Source organism: Cetorhinus maximus, unplaced genomic scaffold, assembly GCF_964194155.1.
Source record: "Cetorhinus maximus unplaced genomic scaffold, sCetMax3.hap1.1 HAP1_SCAFFOLD_58, whole genome shotgun sequence".
Taxonomy (NCBI): domain Eukaryota; kingdom Metazoa; phylum Chordata; class Chondrichthyes; order Lamniformes; family Cetorhinidae; genus Cetorhinus; species Cetorhinus maximus.
Window position 1 is genome coordinate 1,149,876 of NW_027596104.1, and position 15,323 is coordinate 1,165,198.

At 52.0% G+C, this 15,323-nt stretch overlaps 1 protein-coding gene across 1 annotated transcript in view; it reads right to left on the bottom strand.

Moving 5' to 3' along the window:
• The window catches only part of LOC144672830 (uncharacterized), a 491,943-nt gene that overhangs the window by 466,802 nt on the left and 9,818 nt on the right, over window positions 1-15,323 (bottom strand). Inside the window, exon 2 of the mRNA XM_078534810.1 lies at window positions 14,012-14,059. Coding sequence (XP_078390936.1) covers window positions 14,012-14,045 — 34 coding nt within the window. The 5' untranslated portion in view covers window positions 14,046-14,059. The remainder of the gene's footprint in view (window positions 1-14,011; window positions 14,060-15,323) is intronic.

A 15,323-nucleotide genomic window follows, 5' to 3' on the forward strand; every position in this document is an offset into this window, starting at 1 on the left:
CAAATGCAGGGAGAAACAAGTCTTTCGTTGGACGAGAGGCAAATAGAGGAAATATGAAATTTCAAGGTAAGGTCCAGCACTAGGAGCAGAAGAGGGGGAGGTGTGGCCGGGAGCGGGGGAGAGGGGTAGAGGGCAGGCCCGTGTGGGGGTGGGGGGAACAACGTGATGTCAGGGGATAGATGGGGTGCAGGACCTGGGGTTAGAGAGATGGGCAGGCGGGGCAGAGAGCGGGGCCCGGGGTATAAACAGCAGGGCCAGAGGATTGACAGAGTTGGGCCAGGAAGAGAGAGCTAATATATTACCCCAATACCATGAGCTCCTATCTTGTGCAATAACTTTTTATGTGGCACCTCATCGAATGCCTTCTGGTACACAACATCTACCAGATCCCCTTTATCAGCTCTGCTTGTTATATCCTCAAAGAACTCTGGCAAATTTGTCAAACATGATTTCCCTTTCACAAAATCATGTTGACTCTGTTTGCTTGAACTTAAGCGTTTCTAAATGTCCTCCTATTTCTTCTAAATAATGCACTCTAGCATTTTCCCAAGGGCATTTGTCACACTGCGTGGCCTATAGTTTCCTCCTATTTTTCTCCCTCCCTTCTTGAACAGGGGTGTGAAAGTAGCAGTTTTCAAATCCGCTGGTAAAATCCCGGAATCCAGTGAGTTCTGGTAAATTTAGTCCAAAGCCTCCAATATCACTGCAGCCACTTCCTATAAAACCATTGGATACAGGCCATCAGGTGATGGCGACTTGTCTGCCTTTTGTCCCAATAGCATGTCAAGTACTTTGTCAATTGCAATTGAGACTGTTACAAGAGCAGGGCTAGAGGAGAGCGCAGGGATGGTGGAGTATCGAATGGCGCCAGGTGGATTGAGAAGGTCGGGGGAGGGAGCGCGAGCGGGGGTTGGTACGCGCGGGGTCGGGCATTAAAAATTGCAGCAGGGAGTAGAGCACGTTGTCTCGGGGTAATGAGGGCGAGCCACAGGCAGGGGGGACAATGCGGCCATGGCAGAGAGTGCGGTCCTAGGTGGAGTGATCAGGGCTGGGGCTATTGAGTTAAGCCCCGGGGGGTGGATAGAGTGGGCCAATGGGGAGAGATCGGGGCCGGGGGTAGAGAATGAGGCCCGGGAGGGAAGGAGGGAGGATTGAGGTAGAGTGGGGCAGGGCGTTGGATGGAGCAAGCAGATCCCAGAGGGAAGTGAACGCAGGGCCGGGGGACTAGAGAAATCGGGGTTGCTGGGGGAGAGGGCCGCGCCAGCAGAGTGCGCAGTGACTGGGGAAGAGCGTATGGAGCTGGCGTGAGAGAGAGAAGGGCCATGGAGATAAGGGCAAAGGTCTGGTGTCGAGCGTGGTGCCCGGGTGAAGAGAGTGGGTTAAGTGGGACATATTTTGGCCAAGGCTAGAGAACAAACCTTGAGGGTAGTTAGCGTGGCCAGCAGGGGATTTTGGGGCGAGGGGTTAGAGGGCGATTTGGGTGGACAGTGCAGAGCTGGGGAGAGGGAGCAAGGATGGGAAGAGACAGCGGGTCTGAGGGGGAGACTACAGCCAATGGGATATAGAACGGACCCAGTGGCGCGTGATTGGGCCACACAGGACACGACATCGGGTCCCCAAATGCCCGAGAGCGGGACCTGAAAGCAGCGCTGGGTAGACAGTCCAGGCCAGCTAGAAGAGAGCAGGTGCAGGATGATAGGGAGCATAGACGGGATCAGAGAGCCTCGGTCTGTGTGGGTTAGAGGGAGGCCAGGGTGAGAGAGCACAGGCAGGGGGAGAGAGTGGAACCAAGAGTTAGAGAGCAGTGCCGGGGCAGAGAGTCTGGGGCCGGCTGGTAGATGAAGGTCTGGGTTAGAGAGCATGTGTCATCGATTGAAAACAGTTCCGGGGAGAGAGTTTGTAGGGCTAGTGGTGAGCGGGCAGGGTCGGGGTTTAGAGAGCTGGCTGCGGAGTTGAGATTGTGTCCATCGAGAGGGTGGGGCTGGGTATAGAGAATGGGACCAGGGATAGAGAGTGGGGCCGGGGATAGAGAGTGGGGCCGGTGATAGGGAGCGGTTCCGGGCATAGGGAGTGGGACCAGGTATCGAGATTGGCGCCGGGGACAGGGAGTGAGGCCGGGGATAGAGACTGTGGCCGGGGATAGAGAGTGGGGCCAGGTACCGAGAGTGCGGCTGGGGACAGAGAGTTGGGCCAGATATAGCGATGGGGCCGGGAATAGACACTGGGTCCTTGGAAAATGAGTTGGTCAGGGGATAGACAGTATGGCGGGGTAGAGTGTGGAGCTGGGTATAGAGAGTCGGGCCGGAGATAGAGAGTGGGGCCGGTTATAGAGAATGGGGCCAGGTATCGAGAGTGGAGCCATGGGTAAAGAATGGGACCGGGTAAAGTGAGTGGAGGCAGGTATAGAGATTGGGGCTGGGGCTAGTGTGTGGTACCGGGGATGGAGAGTTGGACTGGTAATAGAGAGTGGGGCCAGATATCGAGCGTGAGGCCCGAGGTAGAGTGTGGGGCCGGGGATAGAGAGTGGGGCTCGGGATAGATAGTGGTGCTGCATATGGAGAGTAGAACCGGGGTTGAGAGCAGTCCCCGGGAAAAAGAGGGTGGATGTAGAGTGTTTGCGTCCGGGGATAGAGAGTTGAACCTGGGATTGATAGTGGGGCTCGGGTTAGAGAGTGGTTCCAGGGTTAGAATGTGGCACCCGGAATAGACACTGGTGCCCGGGATAGAGAGTGGGGCCTGGGATGGAGACTGGGGGCGGTCAGTGAGAGTTGGGCCATTGATAGAGTGTGGGTCCGGTTATATTGCTTACGACCGGGAATAGAGAGTGGAGCTTACGAATTGAAGGCGGGTCCGTCGAGAGCATTGGTCCAGGAATAGAGAGTGGATCCAGGGATAGAGTGTGGAGCCGTGGATAGAAAGTGGGGCCGCTTATACAGAGTAGGGCCAGTTTAGAGAGTGGGGCCGGTGATAGAGGTTGGAGCCGGGGGTGGAGAGTGGGCCGGGGATAGAAACTGGGGGCAGTGATACAGAGTAGGGCTGGGGATAGAGAGTCAGGCCGGGTATAGAGACCAGTGTGAGGGATAGCGAGCAGGTGCAGGGATAGAGATTGGAGCTGGGAATAGAGAGTGGGTCAGCGGATAGTGAGTGGATCCGGTTATAGAGAGTGGGGCTGGGGTGTTAGAGAGTGGGTCCAGGTTTATAGAGTCGAGCCAGGGATAGAGATTTCGGCCGGGTATAGAGCATGGGGCCGTGAATACAGAGTGAGGCAGTCGAGAGAGTGGGGCCGGGGATAGAGAGTTGGGCCGGCGATAGAGCTTGTGGCTGGATATAGAGTGTAGGGCTTGTGGGTAGAGAACAGGGCCGGAGATAAAAAGCCAGCCTGTCGAGAATGTGGGGCCTCAGATAGAGCGTGGAGCTGTGAACAGAGAGTGGAGCCGTGCATAGAGTTAGGGGCCGGGGATAGAGAGTGGGGCCCGGGGTGGAGAATGGGACTGTGCATAGAGAGTGGGCCCGGTGATAGATAGTGAAGCTGGGGATAGAGTGTGGAGCTGGGAAAAGGGAGTGGAGCCGTTGATAGACAAAGGGGTCAGGTATAAAGAGTAGGGCCGGGGATTGAGATTGGAGTGGGGGATAGAGAGTGTGGCTGGGGTTAGTGAGTGGGGCCGGAGATGGAGAGTAGATCCGATGATAGAGCGTGGGGCCGGGGATAGAGGGTGTAGCCGGGGGTAGAGTGTGGCGCCGTGGCAAGAGTATAGGGATGGGATTAGAGAGTGGGGCCCAGTTTAGAGAGTGTGGGGCGTTGATACAGAGTTGGGCTGTGTACAGAGAGTCGTGCCGGGTATAGAGTGTAGGGCTGGGTAGAGACTGCATGGCCGGAGGCTAGTGATTTGGAGTGGGGCTAGATAGTGGAGCTGAGGATAGAGTGTTGGGCTGAATATAGAGATTGGGTCCGGGCATCGAGCGTGAGGCTGGGGGTTGAGTTTGGGCTGGGGAAAGAGTGTGGGGACAGGAATAGAGAGACTGGTGGATATAGAGACTGGGGTCGGTAATAGAGTGTCGGGATGGGGAGGGAAAGGTTCTGGGGATAGAGAGTGAAGCCGCCGAGAGGGTGGGGATAGAGAGTGGAGCCGTGTGATAGAGGTTGTTGCAGGGGGAATAGAATTTGGGGCCGGTGACAAAAAGTGGGGGCGGTTATAGAGTTTGGGGCCGGGTATAGAGAGTAGGGCCAGGGGGTTAGAGAGTGGAGCTGGGTAAAGACAGTGAAGCCGGCATAGAGTGTAGGGCCGGGGATACAGAGCGATGCCGGCAGTTAGAGAGTTGGTCCAGTGTTAGAGAATTCTACCTGGGATAGAGAGATAGGCCTGGTATAGAGAGTCGGGCCGGGTATAGAGGCCGGGGATAAAACGTGGAGCCAGGGATAGAGATTGCGGCTGGGGATAGAGAGTTGGAGCGGGGATAGGGAGCCGGTCCGTCGAATGAGTGTGGCCGGGAAAAGAGAGTGGAGCCAAGCATAGAGAGTGGGGACATGGATAGAGGGTGTGGACGGGTATAAAGATTATTGCTGGGAATAGCGTGTGGGGCCGGGGATAGAGTGTAGGTACGGGGATACGAACGGTGCTGGAGGATTAGAGACAGGGTCCATGGTTCGAGAGTGGAGCCGGGGATATAGATTGGGGCCGGGTATAGAGAGTGAGGTCAGGTAAAGAGAGTGGGGTCGGGGATAGAGAGTGGGGCCGTGGATACAGGGTGGGGCCGAGGATAGAGTGTGGGGCCAGGGATAGAGAGTGGGGCTGGATATAGAGAATAGGGTCGGCAATAGAGAGTGGGTCGGGGATAGAGACTGGATTGAGTATAGTGAGTTGAGCCGGGTATATAGAGTGCGCCAAGGGTTTAGAGAGTGGAGCTGGGTATAGAGAATGGTGCCGGGTATGGACTCTAGGGCAGGGGATAGAGTGTGGTACCCAGCGCATAGAGAGTGTGGCCAGGTATTGAGAGTGAGATCGGGGGCAGTGTGTGGTGCCGGGGATATAGAGTGGAAAAAGTGATAGAGAGCGGGGCTGTGGGCAGTGTGTTGGGCCAGTTATAGAAAGTAGATCCTGTGAGAGAGATTGGGTTCTGGGGTCGAGTATAAAGAGTGGAGCCGAATTTAGAGAATGGGGCTGGGGGAGTTAAAGAGTGGAGCTGGGTATAGAGAGTGGTGTCGGGTATTGATTGTATGACCGATGATAGAGTGCTGAGCCGGAGGGTTAGAGAGTGGGGCTAGGTATGGAAAAGCTGTCCGGGGTTAGTGCGTGGTGCCTGGGATAGAGGGAGGGGCAGAGGATAGAGAGTGGAGCTGTGGATAGAGAGTAGGGCCGGGTATAGAGGGTGAGGACAGGGATAGAGGGTGGGACCGGAGGTACAGATTGTGGCCGGGGACAGAGAGTGGGGCTGGCTATAGAGATTAGGGCCGGGAACAGGGTTTGGAGCCTATGATAGATATTGGGTCTGGGTGTACTCAACTGAGCCGGGTTTAAAGAATGGATGCCTGGGGGTTAGAGAGTGGGGCCAGGGATACAGACTGCAGCCGGGGATAGAGAGCAGGGCCGGGTATAGAATGTGGGACCGGGTATAGACAGAGAGGCGGGGGTAAAATGTGTGGCTGGGGACAGAGTTTTGGTCCAGGGATAGAGAGCGGGGCTGTAGAGAGATTGGGACCGTGAATAGAGTGTGGGGCCATCTATAGAGTTTAGGGCCGGGGATAGGAATTGGGGAAGGGAAAGTGAGTGTGTCACGGGATAGAGAGTAGGGGCTGTGATAGAGTGTGGGCCTGGTATAGTGAGTGGTGAAGGGAATGGGGGCCGCTGATAGAGAGTGGGGCTGGTCTTAGAGAGTTGGGCCGGGGGTATAGAGCTGGGCCATGGATAGAAAGCGGGGCCATCGAGAGTGTGGGGCCAGGGATAAAGTGTGGAGCCGGGGAAAGAGAGTGGAACCGCGAATAGAGAAAGGGGCCGGGGATAGTGAGTGGGGCCGATGATAGCGAATGTGGCCAGGGATAGAGGGTGGGGCAAGTTGAAGAGAGTAGGGCCGGGAATAGTGAGTGGGTGCGGTGATAGAGATAGGGTCCATGTATGGAGAGTGTCGCCGGGGATAGCGAGTGGAGCCAGTGATAGAGAGTGGGGCCGGGGATAGAGAGTAGGGCCTGGGATAGAGAGTGGGTCCAGAGATAGATAGTGGATCAATGATAGTGATTGGAGCCGGGTTTAGAGAGTGTGGCCAGGGATAGAGGGTGGGGTCGGGGATAGACAGTAGGGCCTGGGATAGCGAGTGGGTCCGGGGATAGAGGGTGGATCGATGATAGTGATTGGAGCCCGGTATAGAGAGTGGGGCCGAGCAGTTAGGGAGTGGAGCTGGGTATAGAAAGTGGTTCCGGGGATAGAGTGTAGCGCAGGGGATTTAGAGCTGTACCCGGGGGTTAGGGAGTGGGGCCAGGTATTGAGAGTGAGGCCGAGGGTAGAGTTTGGTGCCCGGGATAGAGAGTGGGGCAAGGGATAGATAGTGGGGTTGTGGATAGTGAGTGGGGTCAGTTATAGGAATTTGGGCCGGGAATAAAGAGTGGGGTCCGGTATTGTTAGAGGAGGCGGGTGTAGAGAGTGGCGCTGGGGGGTTAGAAATTGGAGCTGGGTATAGAGAATGATGCCGGGTAAAGGCTGTATGGCCGGTGATAGAGATCGGTGCCGGAAAGTTAGAGAGCGGGGCCACGTATAGAATAGCAGTCTGGGGCTAGTGTGTGGTGCTAAGGATTGAGACTGGGGCAGGGGTTAAAGAGTGGGGCTGTGGATAGAGAGTGTGGGCAGTTATAGTGAGTAGGGCCAGGGGTAGAGAGCAGTGTCAGGGATGGAGAGCGGGGCAGACGAGATTATGGGGCTGGATTTGGAAAGTGGACCCGTGGATAGTGAATGGAGCCGTAGATAGAGAATCGGGCCGGAGATAGAGTGTGGAGCCGGGAATACAGAGTGGGGACGGGTATAGGCAGTGCGGCCAGGTTTAGAGAGTGGAGCCGGGGATAGAGAAACTGGCCAGGTATACCGAGTGGGGAGAGGGATAGTGGGTGGGGCTGGGGGTAGAGATTGGGGCCGGGCATAGATGGGGCCGGGCATAGAGTGGGGACCATGGATAGAAAGTGGGGCCGGGTATAGAGATTAGGGCTGGGAACAGATTTTGGAGGGTGGGATAGAGATTGGTGCTGGGTGTAGTGAGTTGAGCCGGGTATAGAGAGTGGGGCCTGGTGGTTAGAGAGTGGGGCCGGGGATACAGATTGCGAGGATAGAGAGTGGAGCCCGGGATAGAGAGAGAGGTTGTGGCAGAGAAAGGCTGACAAAGCATGTGATAGAGAGAGGGAGGCTGTGAATGTGGGAGATAGAGAGGGAGACAATGAACGTGTGCGAGTGAGGGAGAATGTGAACGTGAGGGAGAGAGACTGAGTGATAGAGGAAGAGAGACTGAGTGAGAGAGGGAAACTGAATGTGCTATAGAGCGAGAGAGGGAGTCTGTGAATGAGAGAGAGAGAGAGAGAGAGAGAGGGACACTGATCGACGGAGAGAGAGTCTGATTGAGAGAGGGAGACTTAATTTGCGAGAGAGGAAGAGCGAGACAGTGAGTGAGAGAAAGGTGGCGACAATGAATGTGTGTGAGAGGGAGACTGAATGTGAGAGAGAAGGAGATATGGAATATGAGAGTTGGAGATTGAATTTGAAGAGAGTGATAATGAATGCGAGAGAAATAAGTAATTTGTTAATGGTTGTGAGAGAGAGGTGGACTGTAAATGTGAGAGAGAGGAGTCTGAATGTGGGAGGGGGAAAGTGAATGTGAGAGAAAGGGAGACTGTGAACGTGAGAGAGAGAGAGACTGAATGTGTGTGTGTGTGTGTGTGTGTGTGAGAGAGAGAAAGTGAAGGAGGGAGACAAAGGGGGACTGAGCGAGAGAGATATGGAGGCAGCGAAAGAGAAAAAGGGGAGACTGAGTGAGAGAGGGAGAGTCTGAGTGAGAGACGGTGACTGAATGTGAAAGAGAGAGAGAGAAGGGTGCTGTGAATGTGAGAGAGAGAGAGAGGGAGAGAGACTGAGTGAGAGGGAGGGAGTTAATTGGAGAGAGGGGGAGAGGAATACTCAGTGAGAGAGATGGATGCTGAATACGAGAGAGTGAAAGGGGGCGACTGAGAGAGAGGGGGGGCATTGTGAGTGAGAGGCTGGTGGTATGAGTGAGAGAGAGAGGGAGACTGTGAATGTGAGGGAGGGGGAGAATGTGAATGTGAGGGAGAAGCAGACCGTGATTGTAAGAGGGGGGAACTGTGAAGGTGAGGGATAGGAGACTGTGAATGTGAGGGAGGGGTAGACTGTGACTGTGAGGGAGAGGGAGACTATGAATGTGAGGGAGGGGGAGTCTGGGAATATGAGGGAGGGGCAGACGGTGAATGTGAGGGAGGGGGAGACGGTGATTGTGAGGGAGGGGGAGACTGTGAATGTGTGGGAGAGGGAGACTGCGAATTTGAGAGAGACAGAGAGTAGAGAGAGAGGTGGGAGAGATAGTCTGAGTGAGAGATGGGTGCTGTGAATGTATGAGAGAGCGAGAGGTTGAGAGAGAGAGTGAGGCAATGAATGTGTGAGAGAGGAAGACACTGAATGTGTGAGAGAGACGGAGACTGTAAGCGAGAAAGGAACACTGTGAATATGGAAGAAGGGAGACAGTGATTGTAAGACAAAGGGAGGCTGTGAACGTGAGAGAGGGGGAGACTGTGAATGAGAGGACTGGGAGGCTAAGAATCTGAGATAAAGAGAGGGAGGCTATGAATTTGTTAAAGATAGAGGAACACTGAGTTTGGTCGGGACACAATGAATATGTGAGGGAGAGGGAGACTGTGAATGTGAGGGAGAGGGAGGCTCTGCATGTGAGGGAGAGGGAGACTGTGAATGTGAGGGAGAGGGAGACTCTGCATGTGAGGGAGAGGGAGACTAAGAATGTAAGATAAAGAGAAGGAGACTGCGAATGTCTTAGATATAGGGGGAGACTGAGTTTGATAGGGAGACAATGAATATGTGAGGAAGATGGAGACTGTGAATGTGAGGGAGAGGGAGACTGTGAATGTGAGAGAGACGGAGGGAGAGTGCAATCGGAAGAGAAATACTGCGAATACGAGAGAGAGGGAGACTCAATGTGAGAGAGAGGGAGGCAGAATGTGAAAGATAGAGAAAAGGAGACTAAGTGAGAGAGAGAGACTGAATGTGAAAGAGGGGAAGAGTGACACTGAGTGGGAGAGATGGAGACTGCGAATTATTGAGAGACAGAGAGAGAGAGTATGCATGTGAGAGAGGGAGACAGTGAATGTGTGAGAGAGAGTGAGACTGCAAGCGAGAAAGGGACACTGTGAATATGGGGGAAGGGAGACCGTGAATGTAAGAGAAAGGGAGGTTGTGAACGTGAGAGAGAGTGTGACGGTGAATGTGAGAGAGTTGGAGGCTGTGAAAGTTAGGGGGTGGAAGATTGCGAATGCATGAGAGAGGGAGACTGTGAATGTGAGAGAGAGACAGGCTTTGAATGAGAGAGAGAGAGAGCGAGATAGGGAGAGAGAGAGACTGTGAATGTATGTGAGAGGAAGGCAATGAAAATGAGAGAGAGGGAGACTGTGAAATTGAGAGAGAGAGAGAAAGAGGGAGACTGAATGAGAGAGAGAGAATGAGGCAGGGAGACCTAGTGAGGCAGAGGGGGGCTGAGTGAGAGAGTGAGACTGAATGAGAGGGCTTGGGACAGTGTTACCTAGAGAGAGAGAGATGAAGGCAGCGAATGAAAGAGAGGGAGAGAGAGCGAGAGAGAGAGAGAGGCTGTGAGTGAGAGATTGGGACTATGCATGAGAGAGAGGGAATGAATGAAAGAGGGAGAGTCTGATTGAGAGAGGGAGATTGAATGTGAGAGATAGAGAAAGAAATAGACTGTGAGAGTGAGATGGCAAGCGTGAGTGAGAGAGAGGAGAAGGTTTTGAATGTGAGAGAGTGAGGTGTAGAGTGTGACTGTGAGAGAGAGAGGTGCAGACAGTGTGTGTGTGAGAGTGTGAGGTGCACAGTGTGACTGTGAGAGAGTAATGTGCATAATGTGTGTGAGAAAGAGAGAGTTGCAGAGTGTGTGTGAGCGAGAGAGTGAGGTGTAGGGTGTGAGTGTGAGAGAGTGAGGTGCAGAGTGTGACAGTGAGAGAGTGATGTACAGACAGTGTGTGTGTGTGTGAGAGTGAGGTGCAGGATGTGTGTGAGAGAGTGAGGTGTAGGGTTGAGTGTGAGAGAGTGAGGTGTAGGGTGTGAGAGTGAGAGAGTGATGTGCAGAATGTGCTTGATAGAGAGAGGTGCAATGTATGTGTGAGAGAGAGAGAGTGAGGTGTAGGGTGTGAGTGTGAGAGAGTGAGGCGCAGAGTGTGACTGTGAGACAGTGAGGTGTAGGGTGTGAGTGTGAGAGAGTGAGGTGCAGAGTGTTACTGTGAGAGTGTGAGGTACAGACAGTGTGTGTGTGAGAGGGTGAGGTGCAAAGTGTGAGTGTGAGAGAATGAGATGCAGTGTGTGTGTGAGAGAGAGAGAGTGAGGTGTAGGGTGTGAGTGGGAGAGAGTGAGGTGCAGAATGTGTGTGAGAGAGTGAGGTACAGGCAGTGTGTGTGAGAGAGAGAGCGTGAGGTGTAGGGTGTGAGTGTGAGAGAGTGAGGTGCAGTGTGTGTGTGAGAGGGAGAGTGAGGTGTAGGGTGTGAGTGTGAGAGGGTGGGGTGCAGTGTGTGTGTGAGAGAGAGAGTGAGGTGTAGGGTGTGAGAGAGTGAGGCGCAGTATGAGTGTGAGAGGGAGAGTGAGGTGTAGGTTGTGAATGTGAGAGAGTGAAGTGCAGAATGTGACTGTGAGAGAGTGAGGTACAGACAGTGTGTGTGTGAGAGGGTGAGGTGCAGAGTGTGAGTGTGAGAGAGTGAGGTGCAGTGTGTGTGTGAGCGAGAGAGTGAGGTGTGGGTTGTGAGAGTGAGACAGTGAGGTGCAGAGTGTGACTGTGACAGAGTGAGGTACGGGCAGTGTGTGTATGAGAGGGTGAGGTGCAGAGTGTGAGTGTGAGAGAGTGAGGTGCAGTGTGTGTGTGAGTGTGAGAGAGTGAGGTGTAGGGTGTGAGTGTGAGAGAATGAGCCGCAGAGTGGGAGTGTGTGTGAGAGAGATAGAGAGTTGTGATTGTGAGAGAGGGAGAAAGAGGGAGAGGGAGAGTGAGAGAGAGAGAGAGAGAGAGAGAGAGTGGGGGGGTTAGACTGTGAGTGAGAGATTGGGACTATGGGTGAGAGAGAGACAGGGAGAATGAGTGAGAGAGGGAGGGTCTGAGTGAGAGAGGAAGGTTGAATATGAGACAGTTTATGAAGGAGAGGGATGGAGACACTGAGTTAGAGAGACGAGAATGTGAATGAGAGTCTGGTGCAGGGTGTGAATGTGTGAGAGTGAGCTGCAGAGCTTGAATTTGTGAGAGAGATGGGGCAGTGTGATTGTGACGAAAATAGACAGACCAGAGTATGCGTAAAAGGGCGATGGACAGAGTGAGCGTGTGAGAGTGGTGGAGAGTGTGAGTGAGAGAGATGTACAGAGTGTGAATGTGAGAGAGTGAGGTGCAGAGTGTGTCTGTGTTAAAGAGTGAAGTGCAGGGTTTGAGTGTGAGAGAGTGAGGTGCAGATTGAGAGTGTGGGTGAGAGAGACGGGGCAGTGTGATTGTGAGAGTGGGAGAAATAGAGAGAGACAGAGAGAGAGAGAGAGAGCGATACCGTGCGTAAAAGAGCGAGGGGAGAGAGAAAGTTTGAGAGAAAGGACGAGGTTTTGTCTATGAGTGAGCAAGGGGGAAGAGTGTATGTATCAAAGAAAAAGGAGGAGATTGTGATTGAGGGAGAGAGAGGGGGAGAGTGCGAGTGTTTGTGGCAGTGTGAGTGGAGCGTTTGAGGGGTGAGTGTGACCGAGGAAGAGAGTGAGTGTGACTGAGTAAGGGGATGAGTGTGAGAAACAGTGGGAGACATTTTGAGAGAGAGAGGTGGTGAATGTGAGTGTGTGTGGTAGAGAGTGGGGGAGAGAGTGTGTTTGAGAGAGGGGGAGAGTGTGAGTGTGTCTGAGAGAGAGACGGGGAGGGTGCCACTTTGTGTGACAGAATGAAGGAGAATGTGAGTATGTGTGACAAAGAAAGGGCGAGATTTTGAGTGTCACGGAGAGAGATGGGGATAGTGTGAGTAGATGTGACAGAGAGGGAGGAAGTCTGAGTGCGTGTGACAGAGAGAGGGGGACTGTGAGTGTGTGTGACAGTGAGAGAGAGGGAGAATGTCAGTGTGTGTGACAAAGAGAGGGGAATATTCTGATTGTGTGAGAAAGAGGGAAAGAGTGTTAGTGTTTGTGAAAGAGCGGAAGAATGTGTGTGTTTGACAGAGAGAGGGAGAGAGTGTGAATGTGAGGGGCGTGAAGGCATTGCAGAGAGCGTGGAAAAGATTCACAAAAATGCTTCCAGTTATGAGTTGTTTCAGTTCCATCGATAAATTGGAGAAGTTGGGCTGTTTAACTTGGAGGAGAGACGATTGAGAGGAGATGTTATCGAGGTGTTCAAAATCGTGAGGGCCTGGAGAGAGTCGTTCGAGAGAACCTGTTCCCACTGGGGGAAGGAGCGATAACGACAAAGATACAGACTTAAGGGGAATGGGAAAAGAATCCATGGAGACATGAAGTGCATAAATATCTCTCTTTTCTGGTGTCTTCATTGTGAATTATTTTTAGGACCTTAATCAGGGCTTTCCGAGATTTGATTGTTGTTAATTTGGAGATCAGGCTGGAGGTCAGGATACGGATTTATTAGCAATCAGACATGGGGTAAATTTTCAATCTGATTTGTGATTGTGAGCATGAGTAATTGGGATGTGAGAATTTTAAAATTAACTTCATGATTGAACCTCTCCAATCAGGTTGGAGAAGACAGGAAGAGGAAGCACCATTCAGCCCCTCGAGTTTATTCCAGCATCCAGTGAGATTTTGGCTGATCTGTGAAATAACTCAAGCTACCAGCCTTTGTCCCGTATCCTTTCAGATCATTGGAGAATATAAATATGCCAATCCCTAATTAGAAAATAACCATACATTGCATTTAACAGAAGAGTGATTCAATCTTCGACTATATCGATATATAAACGTATTTGTTAATTTCACTCAAGAAACTATGATTCTAATTTTTAGATCACGCCTCCTCGTCCTCCACATCCGGACTCTCGGAAATAGATTCTGTCCACCTGATATCCTCAGGATAGCTTTCAAATTTTGAACAAATCAGCCTCCCCCCCCACTCACCTCCCGCCCCCCCCCCGCCGCCGCCGCCCCCCCCCCCCCCCCCCCCCCCACGACCTCTAAAAACGGACAACAATCTTACTTCGTCTAAAATCTCCTTATAATTTAACCCGTGGAATCCAGGATTCGTCCTGTTAAATCTACACGACACTCCCTCCGTGGTCAATCTATCCTTCATCAGGTGTGGTGCACAGAGCTACTCACAGTTACTGCGTGTTGGTCTGACGAAGGCGTTATCAATCTGACACATGGAATCTACAAACTTGTCGGTCATTGCAATAGATATACAGGTCAGCGCTCAGATAGGCTTTTAGATTAATTTGCTAACCCGTTAAAAACATGTCATAATCTGTGCAAAAGGATCCCCAAGTCCCTTCGGGCCGCCATCACTTGTGGATTGTCACTCATTGGAAAGATCGTTGTTTTAACCTTTTGATTACAGACTGTATGAGCTCACACGAGACAACAATCAAGCCCAATTGACACACTGTTGTCCATTCTGTGAACAATATCTCTTCATAAATTTATATTCTGTGCACACTGCTAACAATGGCATCTGTTCTTGTGTCGCCCTTAGAACCACCCTCAATAATATCACAAGTTAAGATTCGCTCCATAACGATTTTAAATGAACATGGAGGAGATTGATCACAATGTAAATAACTTACTCAGGAAACCGGGAATCAGCAGCAAAGTCCACATCGCTGGGTGATATTCTGGGAAGGAAAATAAAGAACTAGCATTAGGGGGATTTAATGGAATGGGGAAAAGAAAAGCAATTTAATTAGGGAGTGAGGCTGTGGATTCGTGGTTTATAGTGGCTGAACTGTAACCTCACTGGGGCCCCACCATATAGAGTTTAAGCCCAAACCAAAACCAGGGAATGCTGGAAATGCTCAGCAGGTCTAACAGCATCTGTGGAGACATAAAAAGAGTTAGCGTTTCGAGACCATTTGGCTCTTCTTCAGCTCTTTCTTACATGTCCGGAACCAAAACCAATTGCTTGGCCTTAATGCTTCCCTCTTTCCTTGTCCAATTGTCTCAACGGTTTAATGTCGATGACTTATTGACCTGTCGACTCTCTTCTCTAGCTCTTCCTCCAAGGCCTGCTGTATAGACACCCTGCTAATATTCGAACACAATTCCATTACTGAGCCCTGTTCGCGGACAGGAGAAGAAGCAGACACACTCCACCCAGCCAAGACCCAGAAAGTGAGAAATTCCTGATTGTATTCGAAGGCCCATTGATCGCTGACTACATACCAGATTATTCAAATGCTCTGTGAGATGCAGTGGGGCACCTGTTCACTTGCTTTGTCCTCACTCTCAGGTACAATATGCTGTGCGTGGTGTCAGACTCTGTAACAATATATCCTGCACCGCCCATCCCACGGAGGTAACATGTGACCGCTGGCTGTGCTGTTTGGCTGAAACATTATTATTCATCCGTGGTATATATTGTGGTATCCATGCAAATTCAAGTTTATCTTTAATGAAAGGAGTTGTGAAAACAAGGAAACGTGTACCTGATATTTGGAACAGTTTTTTTCCCCTTTGACAAAACATAACCTGCCTCCCTTTGCCAATCATGGAGGTTGTAGGAGGACTGAAATTGTCTCCGGGTCTGAGCATTTAATGGTCAACGTTGCGTGATTTTCCGGGCATATATTTTCACTCATTCTTGGGATGTGGGCATCGCTGGGTAGGCCAACTTTTATTGCCCATCCCTAGTTGCCGCTTGAGAAGGTGGTGGAGAGCCACCTTGTTGAACCGCAGCCGTCCAGGTGTTCTAGATACACCCACAGTGCTGGTTGGGAGGATGTTCCAAGAGTTTCACGGAGCGTCAAATGCAGAATATCCAATGTAATTTCATGTCAGTTTGATTAGTGGTTTGGAAGGGAAATTCCAGGTGGTTGTCTTCCCATGTGGCTGATGCCCTTGACCTTCTAGATGCGAGCGGCTATGGGTATGGAAGGTCCT